We start from the raw sequence: 26,507 nt of genomic DNA on the forward strand, positions 1-26,507 counted from the left end.
CTCTCTCGAGAGAATGTCCGGAGAGAGGAGGAGAGAGAAAAGGGAGAAAATACAGCTTGTTTTAGACACTCATCACGAAGCTCCTTTGTTTTATGGCATTCTGCAGCCATGTAATATGTATGCATAGGTAGTAGGCGTGAAGACCGTTTGTGCATGCCACATCCGGTTCGAGAGTTATGACCGCTAGAAAATTCCAAAAATTTTAAATGCATTCTGGTTACCAAAAGTCTCATTATGGACCGATTCATTTCAGATTTTGCAAAAAAAGGTCATCAAATGGGAAACATAAATACTAGTATGATCAGCTTAGTATTTATGTTTCCCAGGTTGACGGCCGTCAACCTTTTCTAATGACCAACAATCTTTCAGCCGAAAATCTTTTACCTTTCTCAAAAAGCCATCATGTTTTCTTTAAAGCAGCGGTCTCAAGGACACAGGTCAGGGCACATATAATAGTAACGGGACAAAAACACAGCCCTACTTTGCGATTGCTTTATTCGGCTAGCTGATTCGAAAACTATTCTGCTAATTAAAATTCGTCTAGTTATTGTTCGAAAATTTATTCGGCTAGTTGTTACTGCCAGCCACAGCACATACAGAAGCCTGCGCATCGGCATGGCAAGATCGCAGATCACACGCAAACATGCATTATAGTTACGTGCGAGCGTATGGGGATGGCGGATACCGTACAAGCACGTATTATGGTGATCGACTTCAGAAGCTCCTCTTAATACAAAAACATTTAAAAATCACCAAATATAGATTTTTAAAAACAGAAAACATTTTTGAATGCAAATTTCCGTTTCTTGAAAGGTGTCGTATCACATCGTGCGAGAGAAAAAAAACGAAATTTTAAAGAACCCAGAAGTCAGATGTGCGCTTCCGTTGAGTGCTCCGTACAGTGCCATGCACCTCAATGGCGGTTTCAATTAATTGCACAGGGTTGTTGATCGATGGATAGGGTATCCCTGCCCAAAGCCTTTATCTTAAGAGAATAACACCGTCAAATCACAACATCAATGATAACGGAAAAAATATAATGGGGGAATTCAGATGTAATATTGGCTTGTCACCAACTATCTACAAAGGTAATCAACTTTTCTATAAAGGTCATCAACCTTTCTCTAAAGGTTATCAACCTTTTTCTAAAGGTCATCAACCTTTAGGTAAATGTCATCAACCTTTCTGTAAAGGTCATCCACCTTTCTGCCGGCGGTGCCCATTGATCCTATTGTGCTCATTGTATTTCAATGTGCGGTTGTAGCCGGCAGGAAGGTTGACGGGTTGATGGTTGACGCTCAATGAAGGTCATCAACCTTTCCATCAACCTTTCTCTAAAGGTCATCAACCTTTTTTTAGAGGTCATCAACCTTTCCATCAACCTTTCTCTAAAGGTCATCAACCTTTTTCTAAAGGTTATCAACCTTTCCATCAACCTTTCCATCAACCTTTCCCTAAAGGTCATCTAACTTTTCGCCGAACCGAATTTCCTTTTGTCTGTCAAATATCGGCTTTCAAAATGAGGGATTAGCTCACCAGTGATGCAAAGCTATCATTTTCTGCATTTCAGTCACCATGATATTATGATTAAGTAATAAAATTAGATTAGATCAGGTCAAAAATTTTTAATGATTCCCATAAGAAATATGTAATGTCATCAATAAATTCGTCATGATAATGTATTGCACGCTACGAAAACAATCATCACTATTGAAATATTTACCCGCACTAAGATATACATTAAACCTTAGTGACGTGTAGTGAAGTAAATATCAGAAAACAGCCGCGCGCAAGTGACCATCTTGTGTCTTATGCCTTCCAGTACTCTTCAGTACTTTCAGTATTTTTCAGTATTCGTAGTGCCTTCAGTTAAATTTTAAAATTTCAAAACCTTTGCTTGGCCATTATGTTAATACCTCACGGCGTGCAGTACCACCTCTCACTTCATTCACCCGCTTTTACTGGCCAGTTGCCATCAGAATTAACTTCGCTTGTTTACTTAGTTTCCAATTTTACAGTTTTTCCTTTCCGCAATACAATTTTTCCTTTCCGCAATACCTGCTTGTTTACAAATCGTAGTGCTTCTTTGGAACAAATCTGTGAGTGTAAAATCTGGAGATCATTAGTGTGTACACTGTTATGCTTAGGTTTCATAATAATTTTTTTCTTATTAGAATAAATTATGGGATCGGAAGCATTTCGAAAATTTTTATCATGAGAAAAAATGCGGAGCAAAGAAACCAAAACGTAATGAACGTAGTCAAATGTACTGTAAATGGTTGTGAGCCTAAAGCACAGTTGTGAACGGAATGGACTGCAAACTTTATTACCTTTAATTAAGTTCAGAATTTTGAGCAGTTAATTAACTTTGGTGTAATTTAACAGGACATGTTTTGTATTCCCAGCGCTGCATGTAGTAGCGAAATCACAATTTTTCCTTTCTTGTACTATAGAATTAGTCCCACCATCACAGTCTGTGATGAAGGAAATTTGAAAGACAAAGCAACTATGCAAAAAAAGATTGCTCCGGTAGAATGGTAAGCTGTTAAGTAAAACGTAGATCACCTTTGGCAGAATGGTAACCAACTCATGCACCGTTCTACCAGAGATCCGCAGAAAAGGTGAGTAATATTTAAAAAAATCGTGAACAATATATAAGTTAACATGCCGACCTTCGGCGAAAAGGTGAAAGCATTTTCAATGAACACTTCCAGCCGATTATAAATAAATTCTATGCGGTTGCGGGTGACTGCCGTCCACTTTTCTGCAAAAGTCATTAACCTTTCTTAAAGGTCATCAACCTTTCTTAAAGGCCATCAACCTTTCTTAAAGGTCATCAACCTTTCCTAAAGGTCATCAACATTTCTTCAAAAATCATCAGCCTTTTTGCAAAGGTCATAAACTTTTTGCGGGCTGTGTCCACTGATTCTACTGTGCTGATTATAGTTCATTGTTTGACACAATTATTGCGCCGTTCGGTTAAGACATATGTCGACTAGACCAACACGGGCAAATATTTGTGTGCGATGAGCATTAGAAATAATGATTCACACTTTGGAGTAGTAGTCATATCAAAGTACCCAACTTTTCACAGGACCATTGGCAGGTTCTGTGATCAGCAGTACGTCTGGCGCTTTGGGTGCCATTATTAGGCCTGTCAACGCAATCGAGCACGCAGACCTAGTGTGGTAAATAAAAAATAAACCAATCAGTTCCGCAAAATTACGGTTTTCGCACACAATGGCTTCGAAGTGATCGATGGATACCGCCGGCGGCAAGGTAGATGACCATGCAGACGCAAAATACGTACCACGAACATAGTCGACATAGTGTTAACCGAGCGGCGTGATAACTGTGACCGCATGTAGCCGGCAGGAAGGTTGACGGGTTGATGGTTGACGCTCAATGAAGGTTATCAACCTTGCTGATCAACCTTTTCTAAAGGTCATCACCCTTTCTGATCAACCTTTCCTGAAGGTCATCAAACATTCTGCAGAAGTTTTGCACCTTTTTGGCGAAAGTTATCCTCACAGCTGCTCAACAAAATATTTATTAATTTTATCTTTCTGCTTGCTGTTTGGCTGTCTAAGCTTTCTCAACATTAACTTCTTATTTCTTAGCATTTTCTTTTCGGCATCTATTGTTTAAAAATGGGGCCATGGTGTGCAGTTGGAGACAGTCCGTCCGCATGAAATCACTTTGCGTCATAATAACATGCGCTCAAAGTAGCCGAAGCCATGCTGTAGGGACTGTCTTTTGCTAAATGTTCAGCTGTGCTTATAGAAAGACGTAACGAATAAGGTATTGGCACATCAGAGCGCAACACTTCGAACTTAAGGCGGAAGTCGCCGATGTCTTTATTTGGTTGTCGTGTCCGCTATTTGCGCACTTTATCCGTAACCATTTTCCCAACATTTGTGCTTTATAACTAAAAAATTATGAACACTACTGCGTTCGGAATATTAAGGGAGACTCAAATGTGGGCGTCATTGCACTCCTAGTTTGAGTGAGGGTTGTTATGGTAGTCCACCTGTCTGTCGGAAGTCACAAACCTTTCTTTAAAGATCATCAACCATTCTGCAAAGTTTATCAACCTTCTAGAAAGTTCATCAACCTTTCTGCAAAGGTCATCGACCTTTTTGTAAAGGTCATCAACCTTCCTGCAAAGGTCATCAACCTTTCTGTAATGGTCTTGAACCTTTCTGAAAAAGTCATCAACACTTCTGTAAAGGTCATCAACCTTTTTGTAAATGCCATCAATCGTTTCTGTAAAAGCCATTCTTTCAGTTTGCATATAAGCATCATAAGAAGCTTCACAAAAACTGACTTGCGGTCAGAGGTATCAGCCGATTTACCTATTTGGATTACCTTTAAAATGCTTGCATGCGTAACTGGCAGAAAAATGGATTGGTAGATATTGGATTTTTAATGACATCGCATCCACCCATCTGCCGAGCCAACCCGTCGGTGTCGATTGATCTAACAATGACATCAATGGAAGCATTCAAGCTCTTTGTGAGTGTTAGTTGATTCCGTCACTGCTTGCCGCTACTGCTTCGGCAAAAAGGAGGATGCAGTTATGCATGTTTATCTATCGCTGTGCCTGCATGCCAACCGACGCTTTTTATCTTCCCGTTAAACCATGCATTTTAAAAATTTTAGCAAAGATAGACGAGAAGCGCATCAAGCGACTTGGCTCATTAGCTGGCTCTCTCCATAGACGCATGCGTTCACCTCCTGCCAGCAGCACTACGGACTACGGCCCATAAGAAACGGTGCTTATATGCAGGACTGTAGCCCATTCAAACGGACCAAAGTCTATGGGCGACCGCCCATATACAGGGGGGTGCGGGTGGCAGTTACGATATTGACTGCCGTAAATAATGAAATCTTGAAAATTAAATTGTTCCACAGTGTGACTGGTCCTTCACTGATGATTTCAGCGTGGTTCTTCGTGTGACAAAATTTACAGTCTGTAAATTAGCTGTTTGTAGTGATTTTGTGGTTTTAAAAATTCTGCTCTTCTATACTGTCTTCTGCATTATTACTATCAGCAGAATCTTCTGTGGAAATAGCTGAAGTGCAGTGCTGTGTTGCTGGAAGTGTTTTCCCATTTTGATACAACAGCAGTGTTGCTGTGTGCTTTGCGTGGAACTGCGTTCTCCAATCACCAGTGCTGACAGCTGCAACGTGTTTGTTCTTGTTTGTACCGCAGTACTCTTCTGTTTACTGACGACGCAGTCTCAGCACCGTGATTTTCTGCACTGTTGTTTTAGTGACATCGCTGTTATCTGTGCGGACAGCGCAACTGCACTTCTCCTTCACAATCGCCTCCTCGTATCGACCTGGTCGTCCTGGTTCTTCGTCGCAGTCAATTTGGCTGAATTTGGTAAGCGGTCTGAAGTTGCAGGTGTGTCGTGGTGAGGCACTGAAGGCACTACGGCGTTGTGCAGTCGTGTAGGCGACGTGTTGTTGATGTTATTTCCGTGGGTCGCGATAGTTCTGATCAACGCATCGGTAATCGGTGTGTTGCCCTAAACAGGGCACATGTGGTATTAAGCTATGAACGTAATTGCATTTCGTTCATAGACTGAATGTAAAGGCAAATGTTTTCCATTTTTCAGATATAGGTGTCATGGAAATCCGAGTCGGTCTGCTTTGTCTGAAAACCAATGTGTTGGTGGAAACCTATAAGTCAGACTCGGTATGACGTACAGCTTTTTCTTAGGTTTGTTCTCACTTAATTAAGAAGTTTAATAAATTTTGTTGCAGTTGGAAGAATTACGGGATAAGATCTCAGAACAAGCTAAAATCCCAATTAAATCGATAGACATCGACGGTAAGGAACACGATGTCGTAAAAAAGCATTCAGATGCGTTTTCCATATGGTTTTGTGCTTTGTCTGTTTACAGGCAGGACATACAATGAGAATTCGAAAGAGTTCGTGGTCGGGGAGACGGATCTCGATGACGACAGTGTCGTTCTGGCTTTTCCGACCGCGTCCGGCCTGCGTGGTATATCCTATGTTACTAAATTAGTACAAAACTTCTAATCAACTCATTTCTTATCTATCAGGGAAAATGAATGTTAAGATTGGCGTTCCACATACACCTGGAAGAATGAGCTTTCCAATGGAGCTAGCTCTTGGGAATTCGGTAATTTGCGAATTTATGAATGTTGTTGAGCGTATTGGCGATTTACGGAATGTGTTTGTTCCAGATGGCCTCCATCCGTACCGCAGTCTCAAAGAGAGCGAAGGTTCCAGTAAAAGCTCTGGAGATCGACGGTAAATTAACGTAACTTAAAAGATATGAAAGATGCCAATTTTTGTGATAACTTTGTAGGTAAAATCTACAATGAGCATTCGGATGAAAAACTTCTGGCAGAAACACCACTGACGGAAAGTATGATTATCATCGCGCATCCTACCGCGGAGGGACGCCCTTTGACTGCATCGTTTAATCAGCCAGCTACTACTTGCGGGAGCTCGGGTTCGGCCGCGCGCGGCCCTCTTCAAATCCCACTGGTGCCCCCGTCTCGCGGAACCTCTCGTCAGCCCTCCACGTCAGCTCTGTCAAGCGCGGCCTCTGTATCGAGCAAGCGCAGTCAAGCTGCTACCGTCAATCATTCGCCTCGGCCATCACCACCACACCGTCGAAGCCATCGTTCGCCTTCTGCAGCCGTGTCAGCCGCCGGTTCAACTGCGAGCACGTTCGGCCGTCCTGTCATCGTCATGAAGCCACCGCCAACAGCTCCATGCCGCCGCAGTCGTCGCCTAATGCCAGATGCCACGTCTGCTACAGGTTCAGGTGGCAGCCGACGCAGCCAAGCTGCTGGTGCCATGCAGCCACCAATTGCGCCGTCTCGCAGCCGCAATCGCCGGTCTTCGCCGAGGGCCACGTCCACTACACGTTCCATCCGCAGCGAACGCGGTCAATCGGCTGGTATGAATCTGTCGCCGCCGCCATCGATGCAGCGCAGTCGGTCGCCGTCGGACTCTGTAGCCAGTCGAACGCGCAAAGCACGGGGCACGTCGGATGCGAATGAGTATATAAAAAATCCGTCTGATTATATTGATACCATAATTTTTGTGCACGCCTTGTTTGTTAGGTCAAATTGCGGTTCGGTCCATTCTCGGGCTTCCGTCGCAGGCCCATCTTACGGATCACCGTCGCGGACCCGTCTTGTGGGATGTGCCCGCGCTCCTGACGGTGAGTATCCCGTGGACTCCATCAAAACGATAAAGGTCAACGGAAAGCGACTCCCAGTAGCCAGATTTACGGACGGTCTAATGGACTGGGAAGACATCAGCACGGATCAAGTGTTTTTTGAGGAATCAACAGCCCGACTCGAAGATCTGGTGGATCTCCGTCGGGAAGGAACTGGTTATGCTGCGGTGAGTATTATTTGGCATTAGAAGCGTCCGTAGTCCAGTCCATGAAGCGATTTCCCTGGACCCCCTCGGGTACCCCCTCGGTAGCGGCCGTGGTCCGGCCCACAGTACGATATCCGTAAACCCCCTCGAGGACCCCCTCGGTAGTGTCCGTGGTCCGGCCCACAGTACGATATCCGTAAACCCCCTCGGGGACCCCCTCGGTAGTGTCCGTGGTCCGGCCCACGGTACGATATCCGTAAACCGTCTCGGGGATCCCCTTGGTCGTGTCCGTTGTCCGGCCCACGGTGCGATTTACGTAAACCCCCTCGGGGACCCCCTCGGTAGCGTCTGTGGTCCGGTCCACGGAGCCGTTCCCGCTCGTAATGTTGACTTTTTAAATTCATGTTTTTTTTTACAGATTGCTGAGCTGGCCAAAGCTCAAAAAGAGCACAACGCCGACCACGGAAGCAATAAACACCACGGGAACCGGTATTTCACTTGCCCATTCTGTCCGTACGTTTCAGGCACGAGCGGCCACGCCGACAACATGGTTCGGCACCTGGCCGGAGAGAAGAAACCGGACAGTATGCAGTATCCGTGCGAGGCATTCCGGCTCCACCCTATCTATCGCAAGTTTTACCTTGCCGGTAAAATTCCAATGGACAAAGTTCCTTTTTCTTATGCTTATAAGGACGAGTACAATAACCTTGTCAATCCCGGGACACGAGAATGGCCACCGCTGGCTCATCTGATCCATGTCTGGTTGCACAAGGACGACAAACAGGAGGGTGAGGAGTCGCGCCGTCAGTTAGCTCTTGAAGCCGCCGGAGAAGGCGAAGTGGACGGGACGGACGACGACGAGATGGGCCAGGGAAGAGGTCGGGGCGGAAAGAAAGGTGATCAAAGTGAAAACACTGGCCGTGGTCGTCGGGGAAAGAAGTGAGACGATCAGTGTGAATGAATACAAATGACGGCCGTAATTGTGTTTGTATAGCTTTGACAACTTACTTTTTCGTTTTTTTGGTTGCCTTATGCGCAGCGAAATAATTTCTGGTTTTGTGTTTTTTTGGCTTTGGTTAAGAGCGTTGTTTTTTCGTACAGATTGACAAGCTGGACTTGGTTGTTTTGCTTCAAAAAGTTAATAGCAGAAATTCAAGTGAGAGAACAACAGGTCAATTCGGTTTTTGGAAAGTGTGCATCTGTAGTAATTCAGAAAAACCAGATAACGAAATTTCGTAGGAAAATTGATACAATTCAAATGTTTTTCAACTAACAACAATAATACGCCAATTAATTATGAAGTATCTGTTGTTTTAAATACTGTTATAATTTGTGAATCACTGTACAACAAATCTTCATCAGATTCCATGAAGTATTCGTGCTTATACTCCGCTATAAAATTGCGGTGTTGGCGCTCCCGCTCTTTTAAATTCGATATTGCGCCCGTCACTAATGTGACGTAACGAGACAATAGCAGATCAGGTAAGTGGGTGGAGCTAGCGCCATCCATCTCCCACCATGCACTATCTTGAGAAACGGTTATCGAATCTTGCTCCTATCATTCATTTTACATCTTGCCTGCAGAATCTTTTTTGTTAATTATGGAGGAATTTGAATTTCCACCGTTTTTCGATTTTGATCTCGACAGCGTTCTTACGGCAGAAGCTAGATCTGATCACAGTCCCGTAGATGCGGATCAGCAATATGCGTTCGACATGCAGCGAATGTTCGCGGAACTAGCTGAAAACGCGGAAAGCTCTCCAGGTACTAATGATTTACCGGAATCTGTGGAAGTCTTGCAGACCGGGTTTGCTGCAGCAGCCGCCGATGTCGGTAGCGGGATGCAGTGGGATCAGTTGTTTGCCATATTGGGACCAACATCAAATGAAGCACCTGTTGCTGACGGTACGTAAACACGTTTTGTCTTGCTGCTATAACGACAGATCCGTTTTGTCTAGTTTTCTCGTCGCGGTAGAGATTATTACTCTAGTTAATTGTCTTGTAGAGGGAGTGAGTGTAGCGGGTGCTATGCTGTTTGGGAAGACCTCGCTGCTGCATATTGTGAGAGACAACCGAAACGAAGCGCACACTGTACGCCTGGAAACGCCCCGAGATAACGTGGAGATCAGCAGCGATCAATTCGTAGCGTTTTTGGAGTACATGCTGTCCTACCAGAGCAAAATTGATTCGCGAAATCCATCACCGAATCCCGTTCAGGAGAAGCGCCCATCTTCAGACTTTCAGTGGGACGTCCTCGGAAAACCTTTGCGCGGGGGCTTCAGAAAACAACTCACCGGAAAGAAAGAAGTTACATTCTGCATCGAGATCGCTGCCAACTGCTTTCGCACTATCCGCATGGAAGTCTTCAAGAACTTTCGGCTTGCGACTCCCGACAAGCTTCTTACACTACTGAGCAGCTTTGTGTCGGTCATGAACCGCGGCTCGGCGGGTGAGTTATGTACGATTTTGCTTATTGATTATGTTTATCTCCGTGTTTTTGCAGAATTGCCGATATGGTTCTGGGTCCAGTACATAGTCGAACTGAATCGCGAAATCCAGCTATTTCTGCCGGACTTTTTGAAGCAGGATCTACAACTCCGTGTGAAAGAACAGCTTCTTAAACAACTGCCTACTGGTTGTTACTATGGGATTTTGTTCAAGTATTCCAGTTTTTTGAGAGATTACAATTTGCGACAGTTATGGGATCTACGAACGACAGTATTGAAGCAATTTTTGCATAAAGTAGAGATGTGAATAAATCATGACAGCTTGCCGCTCATTTTATTGTTAAACAACCGACCCCCTCGGGGACCCCCTCGGGTATTTTCCAAGTACAAGCATTCATAAAGTCTCAATAAAATATCAGCAGATGACCTTAAACTAGTTGCTTCTGGAAAGTTGTCGACTTTCACGTCCCGCCAGTATGCTGCAAAATGCACAGTCATTAGTTTCTCTTAAAACAATGAACAGTTTCGGCTTACCGTGGTCATATTGCGGACAGTCTGGTTCCAGTGGTCCGTCTGGAGTACTTTTCCAAATGCATCCAAAATTACGAAAAACGTAAACATTGCAAACAATAAAAAGTAGAAAACTGCGACAACAATTTTCTCCAGCCGCTTTTCACGGCGATTCATGTCCGGCATCATGGCTTGGAGGTTAGCCATCGCTGAAGATTTTTGTAAACACGATTCAACATGAGTGAGCTGTGGGGGTGGGCTTAAATGTATGAAAAGAAAATTGTCACAGGAGTAACGTGTGAAAAAGAGTTAAAATGCGTTGCACAGAGATGATATAAAATCCTTGATCCGGGCATAGTGAATCTTAATTTTCGTATTCAGGTTTCTTATGCAATGGAGTCTTACGGTACATGTGCCTACAGCTCAGTCGAAAGCCGTTTGCTGACATATCCAGTTGAAAAGTTTAATTCTCACGTCCGTATTCCCCGTCGGTTGGCCGAAGCCGGTTACATCTACGTGCCCGACCAGGGTTGTTTCTGCGTCAAGTGTTTCTGTTGCGGTCACCGTCTGGCGTCCGCCGACTGGGGTGACGATTTCTGGAAGGAGCACGCGACATACAATCCGGACTGTCGGTACTTGCAAGCCCTGCGACCGGCGTACGCGGCGAAGCTTCGGGATCTGAACCAATATTGGCAGGAGTACTAACTGAATGTGCGTTTTGATTGTGTTGATCCCAACGGCAGTGCTTTGATGAACTTTCTTTTACAGTACAAATGGCTCCGAATAATCCTCGGATGGCGCACTACCTTGCCCGTCTAAACAGCTTTAACCATGTCAAGAACTGGCTGTTTACCACGCAGACCAAGGATGACATGGCTGCTGCGGGATTTTCCTACACCTGGTCCAACCTTATCCACTGCTACCACTGCGGACTGGGATTGAGGGATTTGCTACCGTACGAACAAGTTGACGTTCACCATGCCCGCTACCGCCCTCATTGCCCTGTGGTTGTCTGTCGTCTTGGTCTGAATGCCACTGAACAGATTCGCGACCTAGAGAAGAAAGCCAACGCTACCAGTTACCGTGTCAAAGATTTGTGGGATCGGGAAGGCCCGAGCAACGGTTTCATATGTTTCTGCTGCGAAGAGGACGCTCTGCAACCTCCCAAAGATATGAAAACGACCGAAGAGCGCTTGGCATAGTACCCGAATACTTGGAAATCCGAGATCGTCCATCCAGTGCGACTAGCTGCAGCTGGATTCCAATGGAATGGGGGGAACACAGCCGAGTGCGTATACTGCAGACTGGTAGTGGACAACTGGAAAAAAGGCGACGATCCGGAGGAGGTCCACCGTTCCCGGCAGCCTGAGTGTAAAAGTTTGTGTTGTTTGTATTAAAGCACATTGGATCTCTTTTTATTTCATCATTGTTATCATGTATAGCGTTTTAAAAGAACACCCGCGCTTTCAAGCGCCCTTTGGTATGTGTGTTTGTGGGCCGACAATGTCGGGTAAAACGCAGTTTGTGCTGTCTTTAATTAAAAACCGCGCGCAGATGATTTGTCCGTCTCCCGATCGAGTTGTGTACTGTTATGGTGAATGGCAAAAATCGTTTGATGAAGTGCAGGATTCTGTTGATTTCGTCAAAGGCATTGAGGTGGTTTTAGAAACACCGAATTTTTTTGATTCCAGTCAGCACACGTTGTTGATTATTGACGATCTGGCTAGTGATATCTGTAAAGACGTGCGCTGCTCAAACCTGTTCACGCGTGGCATTCATCATAAAAACGTTTCGGTTGTGTTACTGTTGCAAAACCTTTATAAGCAGGGAAAGTCGATGAGAGACATTACGCTTAATTCCCAATATCTTGTTTTATTCAAAAATGTGCGTGATATAAATCAAATTAAATTACTCGCGCGCCAAACTGGGCTCAATCAGCTGACGGAGGCGTACCGCAAAGTTACATCCGAGCCGTATGAACCGCTTATTATTGATATGCGTTCGATGTGCCCGGAGTATTTAAGGGTGAGATCACACTCACTTCCGACACAGTCTATGCGGATATTTGTTAAAGCCAATTCCAACGATATACCGAAACCATGTCGGAACGCGTGAAAGCCCTTGCCCCATTTTTAATTACCTTAAAAGGTCTGAAGCCAAAACAGCGCCGCGTCTTGATGGGATTTGTCAACAAACCTCAGCTTAAAGCCTTGGAAGAGATTGCCGTCAACATCATCAAAAATACCGTCAGCCTGTCGTCCGCCGATCTCGACAAGTGCAAACGTCATCGCAAAGCATTAAAGCTGTTAGCGCTGCGACGGTACCCAATGAAAGCTAAAAAGCGGATTTTGCAGCAAGGCAGTTTCTTGGGTGCCATTCTACCTGTTATTGCCGGTGTACTGACCTCGTTAATTGGTAATGGATGAGTATTTCATTGTTCCTCGCCGTGTTATGGAGGAGCGACTACATGAGAAGATTCAAGTCAACCGCGAGCCTCCGGAAGCCAAAGCCGTCGTCTCATTAGACAATTTAGTTGCCGAAACCCTAAAGCGAAAAGATATAAGCGAGTACGAGAAAGCCAGTCAACTATCTAGTATACTGGAACGCTTCCTTGCTCTGAAACAAAAAGTGATGCCCGATGAAAATCCTGTTGAACCACCTAAATACCAACCGCCAGTACCTCCATCACCCCCAAAGAAACCTCGACCTAGTCGACCCAAAGAGAAGCCTGATGAACCAATACCCATTCCGCGCTTGCGGTCACGTAAACAGCAAGGAGGCATGAAACGCAAAGTTAACTGGATAACGTTGTCGTAATGTCTGGATTTTTGCCGTCAGTTATTCGGTTGTGCCGATTTTTCAAGATCAACTGTGTTTCAAATTGTTGCAACGATGGATCTCTTGATGAAGAGATACCTAGACCCCCGTCATCCCGGAAGTTTTGGCGGCGTCGAGCGCTTTCGAAGAACACTAAAGACCAGAGCGAACAAACGGAAAGCCGAGGAGATGCTGCAAGAGATCGATGCATACACTGTCACCAAAGAAAGCCGGAAACGATTTCCACGCAATCCAGTGATAGTTACCAATCTGCGGCAGCAGTACCAAGCTGATTTAGCCGATTTGTCCAAATACTTCAAGGAAAATGATGGCATTAAATATCTGTTATTTGTGATTGACTGCTTCTCCAAAATGCTGAGCGTCCAAGCCTTGAAGACAAAGACCGGTGAAGAAACACGTGACGCTCTCCAGAAATCCTTTGAAGAATTGGGTCGACCAGAAAAGCTACAATACGACAAGGGTACTGAAGTGTTAAACGCAACTGTCCGGGCGTACCTCAAAGAACACGACGTGCAATTCTTTACTTCGCAAAACGAGGATGTGAAATGTGCCATGGCCGAACGAGTGATTCGAACGATTAAATCACGGATTTTCCGGCTATTTCGCTACCGCGTTAGCACCCGGTACATTGACAAATTGTCGGATTTCGTGCATTCGTACAATCACTCGGTGCACAGCGCTCATGGAATGCGACCCGTCGATGTCAAGCAGGAAAATTCGTTGCTGGTGTACAACAAGATGTACCCGGCTGTGAAAGTAAAAAAACCACGGTACAAAGTTGATGATGCGGTGCGTATTTCCATCCGGAAAGGCAAAGTGGAAAAAGAATACACGTACCGATTTAAGGAGGAGATATTTTTTATCAAGCAAATCATTCCGCACCCAGTTCCGGTCTACCTTTTGAAAGACTATCAAGACAACACCATTGACGGAAAGTTTTACGAATTCGAGTTATCGCTGGTGCGCAACGTTCCTGACAAAGATCATACTGTGGATTTTATTGTCAAGCGCCGTGGAAAAAAGTCCTAGTGCGTTGGTTGGGATACGGGCCGGAACACGACCAGTGGATACATGAAAAATGTTTGAAGGTGCGCCATTCTACCTAACGCTGCCCAGTGATATGGCTAGCGATCCTGCCAACACGCCTTCTAATTGGACTACCAAGTTGAAACATCCGATCACCTTGAAAGGGAAGTGGAAATGGCACTGGTGGAGCTGCAGTATCTGAATTCTTTTTATACACTACCCGTTGAGCAGAAAATCCAACTGGATGTTGTGCGAGAATTTTATTTGAAGAAAGACGGTGAATTTATCGACTTCCCAAGATATCTCATTGCCCAAAAAAGCATTGTTGTGCCACCGGGCAATTACAAGAACGCTGAGCTGCTTCTGCAAACCATCAACACGCTGGCCCCTGTCATAAAAACGTATTTACTGGACGGAAAAGTGATTGACGATAAGAGTGCGTTGCTGAACAATAAAATGTTTGAAGTGCAGTTCTTTACGCCAACCAATCATAAGGTGAAACTCAGCATTGGGAATGACCGGGTATCCGTCAGCTTTCCGCCTGAATCTTTGACCCTGCAAAAGATTCTGGGTTTTGATCAGAACCAATTCGAGCCGAACGTCTCTGCTGAATCCATTGACACCGCCCAAGGTCAGGCAAGAGCTAAATACTCAGCATTTTGGGACAAAGCTCCGCCACCGAAAGCAACTACGTTCATTTCCGACCGGCCTGTCAACACTTTGCTGGGAAAAAAAAGCTTATTTGTTTACTGCGACGTGGCTGACTACAGTTTGATCGGAGACACAGCGGCGCAATTTCTGCGTGCCGTACCTATTAGAGGCGAAGTGAATCAAACTGTTGAAGCACGTTTCGACATTCCGCATTATGTTCCTGTTCTCCGGCAGCATTTTGAAACCATTAAACTGATTATTGCCAACGATCTCGGAGACGAAGCCAAGTTCCAGACAGGAAAATCGCTTGTCAAGCTGCACTTTCGCCCGCAGCGGTTATATTGAAAATGCCGTTTGTACAGTACGTGCCTGATCCTCGGCGGTACGACGACGTGTTTGTCAGCCAAACAGGAGGAAGCGCCCTTATTCGATACCGCGGCACACTGCAGAACGGTTCCGGCCTCCCACAGATTCTCAAGAGTTTGTTCGCCAAAATATCGTCTTTTGCCAAGCCTATAATTCGCCGGGCCGCACCGCATGCCAAATCTGCGTTGGATGCCGCCACGCCCCATTTGCAAGAAGCTGCTACCGGGGCCATTAAAGAGGTCGCTGATAGAGCTAAAGAGAGCATCAGTAAACGCTTAGCACCTCAAGAAGGAAGTGGTATCCGTAAGAAACGCCGTGTTGTCCGCAACCGACAACGCATTAAACGCATTCCTCCGACGAATATCCCGGATTACTTTTAACCATGGCCCTGCTCATGATGGAGAATTCCGAACCGGCAATGCAATTGGAGAATCAGCTCTTTGCCCTACCAGCCACATTGACCGACCGTTGGCGCACCGAGCATGAAAAGCTGAACCCAACAACGATTCTCACAGATAACGGCTCAGCGGGCGATATCAATTTCTACATTCCGCCCAGCACATCTGGTCTGCTTAGCTTGGCGGATATGGTTCTGGAACTGGAGGTTGGCATCAAAGTAAAGAAAGGAATTGCTGATTGGGCGCTGATGACCAATACCGACAATGTGGCACCCGTCAACAATTTTCTGCACTCACTGTTTTCATGATGCCACATTACCGTGGCCAATCGACTGATTTCGGATGCCGCGACGTTTTATCCATATCGGGCATACATGGACTCGACGCTCTGCTATTCGGTAGATGCTCAAAAAAGCCAGTTAACATCAGCCGCTTTCTACCCCGACAATGCATCCAAGATGAATGACGAAAAAGACAACAAAGGCGAAGTTAATCGCAAGGCCTTGTTTGCTGGCAGCAACTACGTGCAACTCTCTGGAAAAATCTTTTCGGACCTGTTTCACCAAAGCAAACCGCTGTGCACCGGCGTGCCCATCAATATCCGCTTGGTAATGAGTCGGCCAGAATTTTGTTTGCGAGCGTGGGATACCGATGCCACCAAGCAGTTCAAGCCATTCATTCGCAATGCGCGCTTGTCCATCCGCCGATACATTCCGGCACCAGACTTTATGACGGCTGTGGCCGCGGAGATGCTGAAAAAGACTGTCAAATATCACATTGAGCGCGTGGTGATGCGGGTGTCGGATATTCCCCAAAAAACCCAAAGTACCATGGTGAGCAACCTGCAAATCGGGCAGATTCCCAAAGTAATGTTTATCGGATTCCTGGAAAGCGATGATTTTCACGGCAGCCTCAAGACTAATCCCTTCAACTTTCAACATTTCAACATCACGCAGATCAGTGTGGAGGTGGACGGTCAGAGCTATCCAACAAAACCTTACACTGCCGACTTTGGACGGTCGCAGTCGCTGGAGTGCTACGATGGCTTACTGGACACCTTGGGCCACCGAACGCATCCTCAAAACAGCGTCAATTTCAATCGGACCGCTTATAACAATGGCTATACATTCTTCGGCTTTGACCTGACACCGGGACATACTGGAAGAGGACCGCTCACTTTGGTGAAACAAGGCAATTTAAGCGTGTCGGTCAGCTTTGAGAAGCCTCTGGATAAAACAGTCATGATGGTCGCCATGTTGGTGTACGACAGTATTATTGAAATAAACCAGCATCGCCAGTTGATTGCGGACTTTTCAACATGAACACCGACCAGATCCTGAATGCACTGCAGTCAAATCCAGCTACAAAGACAGTGCTACGTGGAGTTTACGCCAGCAACGAAGTGCCTAGTGAACTTTCGCCCTACCCTGGAGCGGCGGTGGTCAACATTGATCCAGCGGACCAAGGCGGATCGCACTGGATTGCTTTCTATCAAGGAGAACATGGCATTTTGGAAGTGTTCGATTCGTTTGGGAGGAAACTGGATTCGTATTCCAAAGACTTTGCTCATTTGATTTCGTCAAATCGGATTATACAGCAGTCCGAACAATTTCAATCTGAATATTCTACCGTGTGTGGGCAGTATTGTTTGTTTTTCATTCTTCGGCGTGTTAGCGGCGAGACTTATACCAATATTGTGCATTTGTTTACCGATAACCGAGCAAGCAACGACAAAATGGTCTGTCAGTATGTTAATTCATTTTTTGACATAAATACCAAAGTGATTGACGGTGCATTTATCCGTCAGATATGTAAACGCATTACAGAAATAAAATAAAGAAAAAAACTGACCGCGTTTAATGAATTAAGACCCAAATGAGAACACAGAAAAAACTAAACATTACGGACAGCGCTTAAATGAGCTTAGCAAACATGGCACGAAACTCCAGGGCATTAAGTTCCAAATACCCTTTAACGTCCAATCCAATAACTTGCCCAATGTACACTTGATCAGCTTCCAACAGAACAGCCTCCACATAGCGCGACTCCAGAATAGCTTTTTCAGCTGCAGCCCATTCGTCATCGTCGGCACTTCCGCACACCATCTTGCCGTTGCGTCCACGCATCTGGTAGATGAGCTCCGTGAATTCTTCAGCCACTTCCTGTACAAAACAATGCACATGGACCACTGTACAAAAACAGGGAAATGAGAACTCACTTCTTTCAACTTGTCGTATGCCAGAGCGGACTTTAAGGTCTTTGGGACGTGGTTGGCTTCGTCCACAGCAAAAAGCTCTTTCAGCAACGTCGTGTCCACCACCAGCTCCTTCAGTCCTTCGTAAGTCTTGAGTCCAAAGGTCACACCCGCTTTAGTCGGAATGAGGTCCCCGTTGTTCCCAAGTGTATAACGACGGACGGTTGCCGTGTTGACACGGTTGTAGCGCCCCCATCCAAAGTACAGTCCACTTTCCAAGGCATACAAGGGCGTCAACTTGCCGTCGGTACCGCTGCTAAGCTGGGAAATCTTGTCCAGGTCGGCCTTACCGCTCATAATCAGGGCACACAGACGCATGAATCCGGGTTTCTTGACCGTGATGGACTTCTCTAGGGTGCGGCGGTAGGTGTCGTCGCTCTGCTTCTTCCATTCACCAATGACGATGGCGGAGACTCCGTCCTGGAAGCGGGCGTACGCATACTTCTCGAAACCAATCTTGTACACGTTGGAACCTTCATGGATGAACGCAAGGCGGGGATGCTTGGTGACCTCTGCCTCTTTGAACTTCTTGGCCAGGTTCAGCTTGACGTCGTCCATCTCCGGAGCGCGGCGCTTTGCAAATGTTCGTGGCTTCAGCGGCGTAGCAGGAATCTCACGGGCGGCTCCGCTGGTTGAAGGCTTCGGGGACATGGTGCGCTCGGACGAAATAAAATCGGGAATAAACTCCATGGTGTTAATGCAGAGAAAGCTGTTAGAGAAAATTGAAAAAAAATACTTAACAACTAACGTAGCAATCTATACTCGCTTGAGCTTTTTATGGGTTGTCCGTCATGCGCAAAGTTCGTAAGTAGGTTTTTTCACAGCACCTTGCTGTGAGTTTCAGGAAAGCTTTGCACTCGTACGTGCGCAATAAGGATGTTTCACCAGTTTTTCATAGCGTTCTGCTGCGCGTTTTAGTGAAATTTTGTACCGGAACGTACGCGAAAAGACTTTTTTGACCCCGTTTTTCATAGCATTCAGCTACGCATTTTGTCCAAACGTGGATCCACGCCAAAGTACAAAAGAGTACGGCTAATGAAGTTCAGTGGGTTCAGTTCAAAAATGGCTCTTAGGTGTGTTCTTGATGCTGATTGGTTTGTGATTAACCAACAGAAGTTCATGAAGCAGCTATCGTTCTTCTGCCTTGAAAAAGGAGAAGTGGGACTTTATACTTTTACGCTACCGCGCGGTGCTTCTCATTGCGCGAAAGATTTGGAAAAGCAGGCGCGCCATTCTCATGGATTAATTTGGCACACCTACGGTGACTATCGCTACAACCAGACGGCGGTAGTGTTTGAAGATATTTTTGAAAGAACCGGACGACCAGCTGACGTTACCTTCTACGCCAAAGGGTTGGAAAAGTGTCGCCTCCTGGAAAAGTACTTGCCGGAAGTCATCAACTTGGATGACTATCATTGTCCAACGTTTCGACGACTGACTTCTGCGGCGCAAACCACCCAGCGAAAGGCTCTCATCTTCGGATTGTGGTTGCATAAGAATGGTACGGATCACCAATGTTGTGGCCACCGCAAAGCTGAACTGCCAACTGAACTTGAATGACATTGAAAAACGCTTGCCATTGGCTCAATACACCCCTCGATCCTTTTCCGGGCTCCTCCTGCGTCGTATACTACCGCCTAAAGCGCATTGTCAGCTGTATGTCAACGGTAAAGTGACCGTGAACGGCGGAAAGGATTTGGTCGAATCGCGTTCTCTTCTGGAATATTTTATACGGTTATTGTCTAAAATCGGATACGTATGTCGTGTCACTGACTTTAAGGTGGTCAACATTGTGGGCACGCATGACTTTGGTCAGCGGTTCGATCTCGATGCTGTCAGTAAGAAGCTTAAAGTTCCATATTTCGCTGATCGTTTTTTGGGTTTACGAATTAAGATGCCGGAATGTACGGCTATTTTATTCGCCAGTGGTCGATGTAACTTTTTAGGTGCTAAGACAGAAGTCGATTTGACATGGGCTATGATTGATCTGGTGTTAATGTTACCAATAAAATGAACGCGGCTTGCTTCGGACTTTATTTGACCAGACCTTCAATTTACTGCGAGGTGTACCCGTAAGGCAGAGTATTCCAATTAGTATTAACAATTCTACGTTTATCATAAGTAAAACTCAGCCGTTTAGCCAGATCAACTTGTTTTAAAATCATAGATTTTTTAACGCGCTGGATGCTGTCAGGGTATTCCGCAACAAGAAAATCCGTTTTCTTCTCCAACACGTCCACCATTTTCTCAAAGGTGATGATCTCGCTGGTGTGCCCGTTTAGCGTGAAGCCTTTCACCTTTACAACGCTCTTCCCATCGTTGGTCTTGTACGAGTACGTCTTCGGTCCCAGGCTGACGAACTGACTAATGAACTGACCAGGCTGCAGCTCATCCGTAAGGTCGCCAAGGAATTTGCCAGTCGGCGGCGTTGGTGATCCAGGTTTATCCACGAAAATTATGGAGTCTGCAAACCCATATCAAATTCACATGTTTGCAGAACTGGCTTTTCAAATCTTACCAGTGTCAAAGTACAACAGTCTGTCCTGCACTTGTTCCATATAACGATAAAGGTGCAACCGCGCCCAACAGGTAGTAAACCTGATAAAATATCAAAGTTCGACCAGCAAATGCAAGTACAAAAAGGGCAAACACCTACGCGGCCAAGACGACGTTGGTATGCGGATTCTGCTCCACAAACAGGTTCTCCTTTGTATACGCCAATTGTAGAACGTCGTCACTGAACATGTCCCACGACTGAATGTGGTATTCTCCAGAAAGAAGCATCCTGTAGAATTCTTCTGGAGAGGAAATGTACTTGGTGTTCGGCTTATTATCTTGCATACCGAGGCGTCCCCAAAAGCTACAAGCAACAATGATGACTAATATTTAATGAGGTCATATGAAAAATATAATACCTGTTAAGACACAGTTTGGCAAGTGACCGCATGCCCGGGTTACTTTCCACTTTCTCGCGGTCCAACTCAATTCCCTCGTGGTCATGGAAATCCCGCAGGTACTGGTCCTTTTGTTGGTCTGTGACAACATCAGCTGGCCATCCACTTGCTTCGGTCTTGATTTTGAGAAAACGGTCAATGTAATCGGCGAATAATCTCTCTTCGGTCTGCTCAAAGTGCCACACTTCAAAAACTCTTGTCACGACGTAGCCGCGATCAATAGCTGCATGTATCTCCGGTGTACCTGCAAGAAACATTTACCGAGGGGGTACCGAGGGGGATTTTAATTTTACTTACACCATGTGCCAGAGAGTGCTCTTTCGTTCTCAGAGTGTCCACACGGTGCGTTCTGTTGTGTCTCCGCACAAGTCCGACAAAGAGGAAAGACGAGTTTTCCATTACTACGGTATGGGAGAACTGGAAGATACAGGTCGGCCGGAGGAATAATTTCACAGTGCATGATCCCAAAATAATCCGTCACTGCGTCGAAGTCTTTGACGATAATGGTCGGGTGGCCGATGGGATACCGCTTGTTCTTATTCACATAAGGATACTCGCTGCAGACGTCGAAATACCGAATTTTTTCTTCTCCTGTTACACTGTGAAAAAGTTTTGTGGCGTTTGTCCGACCGCCGTAGAACGCGTCGCGAGGGTTAATAGGTTGGCACACGGTAATTTCCTCAATGTAAGCTGCAAACCATGGCACTTCTTTGACAAGGCCGTCGAAGTCATGCTCCCACATCACATGGAGCCCGTATCCCCGGCTGCGAATGTAGTCATCTCGCTGCACGGTTTCCTCGTAAATCTTGCTCATCGCAAGATTTCTGAATGGATGGATCGTGTCAGGAGCAGTGCATTCAGGACATCCATGAAACCAGCAACCGTGAAATTCAAAAACTGTATTCGTTGCGGCAGAGTAGCCATCCACAAAGTACTGACCGATCTTGAATTCTGCCCCCGATGCCCTCGTCTGGATTTGGCAGTTTTCTTCCAACTCCATCCATTGCAGCCACTTGAGCGCTTTGACGGATTGGTTGCGATTGGAATGGTATCCCTGTGGTGGGATCAATCCTATCTGGTTGGCTTTGAGGATACTGCTGCGCCAGTACAGACCGCATAGCCCAGCAATGGTCAGCGTGGAGAAAAATGGGCAGATTCCATTGCTAATTTCCAAAAACAGGTTCCGGAACTGAAGACAACATTTGCGGAGGACGGTAACATCATTGCTGCAGTAATCCACGAACTCTTTTCGGAAGTCAAAGGTATTGTGCTTGGCGGCGATTTCATCTTTGTACCACTGTTCAAAGGCCTCACGATCTTTCTTGCTCATGTACTGATGTCCGTATTCCATCATGGAAGGGAACTCTGTGACCTGATCCCAGTTCTCTGGTCGATTAAAGCGGTGTGGGAACAAACCTTTAGACGTGTCTTCAATCCCAAATGTTGCTGGCCACTTGGAAAGGCTTTGTGGATTATAATTGATGCTGTCCCGGAAGCGAATATTCAGTTGAACCACGTCAAGCTGCATGATCTTGCCACCATTCATAATCACTCGGGGGATGATGCCATTCTTCAGCAGCCAATTAGTAATAAAGTATCCATCGAAAGCCTACAAAGTTTTTACCGGTTCAAGGCAGACAGAAAAAAACGTTGAAAGTGTTTACCTTGAAATTATGAGCAATAACAATGTGGTCACGATGATCTTCACTGAAAAGGAATCGGCAAAGAGAATCGGTAATGTCGCCCAGGGGCTCCCCCTCTGGCGGAAAGATCCATTCCTCGCCTTCATCATTCTGTACAACCTGAATCACCAGTAAAATTTCGAGGGGGTCCCCGAGGGGGTGCATCTTACTTCAGCAAAATGGTCATTCAGACTTACCGCAAGGTTCGGGTACAGTCGTCCATCATCAGCAACATACGTTTCAAAGTCGAAGAATAAAAACTGGGCATCGGCGTACTGCATCTTCTGAAACGGTCCCAGCTTTTGTGGTTTCATGTAGCAGCGATGGTCGCCTACAACGTGCTCCCGGCAGGTTCTACAAAAACTTTCTCCGCACCGATGAACGGCTCCTGGTTTTCTTCTCATTAAGGAATGGATGGATCCGCAGAGTATACATAGCTTCACCGTGCTGCATATGCTTCGTCGGTTATGGAACAGCTTATCAGCGCTGGGGCCCAGTTTGTGGTGATCAAAACACGACTGCCCATAAAATTTCCGATTGCAGTCACCGCACGCCAACATATTGGATGTATCCATCGAGCAGTTGGAACGGAGACACTGGTTGCATTGGCCAGTACAACGATGGTTTCGTCGGTCATTATATCCCTTGTTGCACCCAAAACACCAGTAGCCGCGATTGAAAAATGCCGGCATGGAGGTCAGCACGTCAAAATGGCGATTGTGGAGTAGAAGGCAGATATGCTTCTGTTCATGCTTTCCGCTGTACACAATGCTGTTGGCCTGCATGGTACTGACAACCACGACCTGATAACCGGGAAGCACCTTCTCAAAAGCCGGAATGTCCGCCAAGGAATATTCACGCATAAGCAGACCGGCTTTCTTAATAAGGTCCTTTGACAATGCAAGAATTTCCCTTTTACCCTTGGCAATATGTCTGGCATACTCCTCCTCACCATCCGCGAAAGCTCGGCCAATCACTAAGGCGCGGGCCATGCAAATGTCGTCGTCGTTATTGATTAAGATAACTGACCTCATTTTCTGGAGCTTTTGGTACAGCATCGGTGGAACGTCCCGGACACAGCGACCCGAGGGGATTTCCGTGTGTTCTAGCGAGACTTCGAAAGATCCGTCTATGACGAACTCTTGATGGGAATTCAGGACTTTGGATATTTCTGCCATCCAGCGCTGTACGGTCAACTGGGATCGCAGCGTTGGTGGTGTCCAAATAGGAAACGACAGATGAGCCGAGTCAACCGATACACGCACGTACTGATGACGAGCCACCCCCGTTAAAACTGTATCAAGGATATATTCCAACACAGCCACGATTATTGATGGAGCATCAATAAAGCTGACAGCTTCCAGATCATGAACACTAATTCGAAACAGCTTAAAGTGCATACTATGGGTCTTGGAGAACCGGTGACCCCTGGGCTCCACTGCGACATGTTCCGCTACCTGGAAGTCATCCGGTAAACCTCCTCCCGCCTGAGGTTCTTCGGCGACCCAGTCATCCATGCTGGCCAATTCGGCAGCATCAAGCATATCCTGATCAGTTAAGCCGTCATCAAAGATCCAATCATCAAGTGCCGCCAAGGCTGCGGCGTCAATGAGGTCATCATCAGTTAAATCGTAATCCATTTTGGAAAAGGTCAAATTTGCAAATGCAAGATTTTGATCGATATTATTTAACCGAAAGCAATTTTCAGAGGCCGCAAAAATATCAGAAGTGAAATTCAGACTACCGATATTTGACTTCGAGTAATTTTTTGTGCGGTCGTATTTTATATTTTTGCAAAACCGAAATTTCACAGCAACATCTGCTACGCATTTTGCTTTTTCTTCACACGTACGAGCGCAACGTACTACCAATAACATAAATACAGAAAAATAAGAAGCAACAATTAGAGAAAACACGTAAGACCGTGTACGGTTTCCGAGGAGTTATCCGGGAGTGAGAACAGGAACAGAGCAATAAACAATCGTACAAGCAGTAACAAAGAAAAGAATACATAACACCCGTTGTATGATTACCGAGGGGGTCCCCGAGGGGGTGAAAACAGGAATAACGCAAATAAGACACCTAACTAGTTCAGCATAACAACGTCGTCGTCGCTCTCCAGGTTGTCGCCGTCTTGTTCCGAGGCCGAGTCCGGGATCTCACCCGCGTCCGCTTCCGAGGTCAATTCATCCAAATCCGGTTCCGAGGCAGAGTCCGAGATGTGGTCCACATCATCGTCCGACAGCAACCAAGTATGGTCTGCAAGTATCCGCAAGAAATTGTAGCAAAGTCACATACAGAGTCAAAAATCAAACAAATACCTGAGCCAGCCATCGACGCATCGTCATCCTCCTCCTCCTCCTCGCCATGGTCCGACTCGGGCTCTATGTTCATAAAATTTCCTAATTAAAATTTCACATAATACAAAGATAGCGGCGCAAACAATAAGATCGGCAGCAAAAACTACTCACCGTTCATTTCTTCATCGCTCTCGCTATCCACGTCGCCATCGTCTCCACTCCATCGCATAACCTGTGGGATTGCGCGGATCAGGTAACGGGAGTGGGTCCGGTTAACGCTGTTGCAGTACAAATCCACGGTATGGAGCGTGGGCAAGTTCTTCAGCGGCTCCAAGAAATCCACGCTGCTAATCCCGTTGTTGGCTAAAGTCAGTCGCTTCAGGTTTGGTGTCGCGGTTGCCAGGATCTCAAAGTGGGGGTTCTCCGCGTAGAAACCCAACTGGTTGTCGTTGAGCTGTAGGTACGTCAGGTTAGGCAACGTAGACAGACCAAGCAAAGACGACAATCCACAGGCGTTAGCGGACAGGCACTGCAGGTCCGTGAAGCGAGCGAGCGGTACGTCACGGAAATCGGCAAGAGGGAACTCATCCAGGATGATGGTCTTAGCATCATCAGGCTGGTCCCACAGGTAGGCATACATGTTGACAGCAGTGTACACAGGTGAACGAAACATAATGTAACAAACAGAATACAACTAATACAACGCAAAGTAAACGTGAAGCTGCGTATAAAAGCAGTTATAGTATGTACTTTAAAAACTGGGGATAATCTGCAGTGCATTGTACATATCGTTTTATAGTGGACCCCACGCTACGGCAATACTGAGAACGAAAATTCACAGGAGCCGTTAGCGAAAATTCGCACCAGTCTGCTGTGAAAATGTGCAAAAGCTGGTAACTGCGTACGCGAAGGTGGTTGGATGTCAGTGTAATATTGTACGACCGTGCTGTGAATTTGGGCAATTCAGTAGTAAGTAACTGCATACTCATGGTGGTTGACTGCCAAAAGTAACTGCCACCCGCACCCCCCTGTATATGGGCGGTCGCCCATAGACTTTGGTCCGTTTGAATGGGCTACAGTCCTGCATATAAGCACCGTTTCTTATGGGCCGTAGTCCGTAGTGCTGCTCCTGCCTTTTTCTCTTGCATACATCTCGGCGAACCTTACTTTTAACATTGCAAAAGGTAGAGAAAACCTTTAGAAGCTTTCTGGTACAGAAAAAATTGCTGTTTGAGGCGAAAAACTTAAAGGAGAATAATTTTCGATAGACTTACGGTGAGATAGATTCTCTGCGTACACCCAAAATGTGTTTTCCTGTGTTCAAAGTGCTCTGGTTTACGTTATACGCTCCCACCAGCAACCTGCTGGGTACCGGAAAACCTCTGAAAGGGTTTTCCACCTTTCGGTATGTTGATCAGAAGGTTTTACGGAGATCTGAATGAGAGAAAAAGCTGGAGTTTGACGCACGAGTCTGGGGAAACAGCCAGCTGGACAGTTAGTTGGCAACGTAGATGGCATCTTTCTCGTCTGCCTCATACCTGTAAGGTTCACCTAACATTCCTAAGAAAGGAAAAATTCAATGGGAAGATGAAAAAGTTGATTGATATAGAGGCAGAGTGATAAATAATAATACTTCGCTTTTACTCGCGTTCCGACCGCTTACAGAATACACCTTCACGTTCCGTCCACCTGTCTGCATTAGTAGA

General features: G+C 46.0%; 4 protein-coding genes across 5 annotated transcripts; 2 read left to right on the forward strand and 2 right to left on the reverse strand.

Moving 5' to 3' along the window:
- The first annotated feature begins 4,956 nt into the window (after window positions 1-4,956).
- LOC129591115 (uncharacterized) lies at window positions 4,957-8,538 on the forward strand. 2 transcript variants are annotated; one of them, XM_055486646.1, is made up of 10 exons: window positions 4,957-5,202; window positions 5,277-5,389; window positions 5,625-5,704; window positions 5,773-5,839; window positions 5,913-6,014; window positions 6,076-6,155; window positions 6,220-6,286; window positions 6,345-7,047; window positions 7,111-7,396; window positions 7,794-8,538. In XM_055486646.1, the coding sequence occupies exons 3-10, from the start codon at window positions 5,636-5,638 to the stop codon at window positions 8,316-8,318; spliced, it is 1,899 nt and encodes a 632-aa protein (XP_055342621.1). In that variant the 5' UTR covers window positions 4,957-5,202; window positions 5,277-5,389; window positions 5,625-5,635; the 3' UTR covers window positions 8,319-8,538. The 2 variants fall into 2 exon arrangements, with proteins under 2 accessions (XP_055342621.1, XP_055342622.1); XM_055486647.1 differs by lacking the exons at window positions 4,957-5,202; window positions 5,277-5,389 and adding an exon at window positions 5,415-5,517.
- Window positions 8,539-15,631: 7,093 nt separating this feature from the next.
- On the forward strand, window positions 15,632-17,425 carry LOC129591121 (uncharacterized protein F54H12.2-like). Its single transcript, XM_055486654.1, has 2 exons — window positions 15,632-15,823; window positions 16,559-17,425. Exons 1-2 carry the CDS (start codon window positions 15,632-15,634, stop codon window positions 16,931-16,933), a joined length of 567 nt encoding a protein of 188 aa, XP_055342629.1. The 3' UTR covers window positions 16,934-17,425.
- On the reverse strand, window positions 17,360-18,592 carry LOC129591120 (uncharacterized). Its single transcript, XM_055486653.1, has 2 exons — window positions 17,830-18,592; window positions 17,360-17,773 (listed from the first exon to the last, which is right to left on the reverse strand). Exons 1-2 carry the CDS (start codon window positions 18,553-18,555, stop codon window positions 17,525-17,527), a joined length of 975 nt encoding a protein of 324 aa, XP_055342628.1. The 5' UTR covers window positions 18,556-18,592; the 3' UTR covers window positions 17,360-17,524.
- Window positions 18,593-24,332: 5,740 nt separating this feature from the next.
- Window positions 24,333-25,923, reverse strand: LOC129591112 (acidic leucine-rich nuclear phosphoprotein 32 family member B-like). The gene is made up of 3 exons (XM_055486644.1): window positions 24,973-25,923; window positions 24,823-24,885; window positions 24,333-24,760 (listed from the first exon to the last, which is right to left on the reverse strand). Exons 1-3 carry the CDS (start codon window positions 25,472-25,474, stop codon window positions 24,588-24,590), a joined length of 738 nt encoding a protein of 245 aa, XP_055342619.1. The 5' UTR covers window positions 25,475-25,923; the 3' UTR covers window positions 24,333-24,587.
- Window positions 25,924-26,507: the final 584 nt, after the last annotated feature.

The sequence above is a fragment of the Paramacrobiotus metropolitanus genome, unplaced genomic scaffold, assembly GCF_019649055.1.
Source record: "Paramacrobiotus metropolitanus isolate TYO unplaced genomic scaffold, Prichtersi_v1.0 Parri_scaffold0000044, whole genome shotgun sequence".
NCBI lineage: Eukaryota > Metazoa > Tardigrada > Eutardigrada > Parachela > Macrobiotidae > Paramacrobiotus > Paramacrobiotus metropolitanus.

Excerpts from the sequence above, each read along its gene's own strand:
- LOC129591115 (XM_055486646.1), top strand. The coding sequence starts at position 5,636 with ATGGAAATCCGAGTCGGTCTGCTTTGTCTGAAAACCAATGTGTTGGTG. Across the intron at positions 5,705-5,772 it reads AAACCTATAAGTCAGACTCG|TTGGAAGAATTACGGGATAA; the intron begins GTATGACGTACA and ends ATTTTGTTGCAG. Across the intron at positions 6,287-6,344 it reads AAAAGCTCTGGAGATCGACG|GTAAAATCTACAATGAGCAT; the intron begins GTAAATTAACGT and ends ATAACTTTGTAG.
- LOC129591121 (XM_055486654.1), top strand. The coding sequence starts at position 15,632 with ATGCAATTGGAGAATCAGCTCTTTGCCCTACCAGCCACATTGACCGAC. Across the intron at positions 15,824-16,558 it reads TTCTGGAACTGGAGGTTGGC|ATCACGCAGATCAGTGTGGA; the intron begins ATCAAAGTAAAG and ends CAACATTTCAAC.
- LOC129591120 (XM_055486653.1), bottom strand. The coding sequence starts at position 18,555 with ATGGAGTTTATTCCCGATTTTATTTCGTCCGAGCGCACCATGTCCCCG. Across the intron at positions 17,774-17,829 it reads CATACGACAAGTTGAAAGAA|GAAGTGGCTGAAGAATTCAC; the intron begins GTGAGTTCTCAT and ends TGTTTTGTACAG.
- LOC129591112 (XM_055486644.1), bottom strand. The coding sequence starts at position 25,474 with ATGTTTCGTTCACCTGTGTACACTGCTGTCAACATGTATGCCTACCTG. Across the intron at positions 24,886-24,972 it reads GAGCGATGAAGAAATGAACG|AGCCCGAGTCGGACCATGGC; the intron begins GTGAGTAGTTTT and ends TTATGAACATAG. Across the intron at positions 24,761-24,822 it reads TGCGTCGATGGCTGGCTCAG|ACCATACTTGGTTGCTGTCG; the intron begins GTATTTGTTTGA and ends GGATACTTGCAG.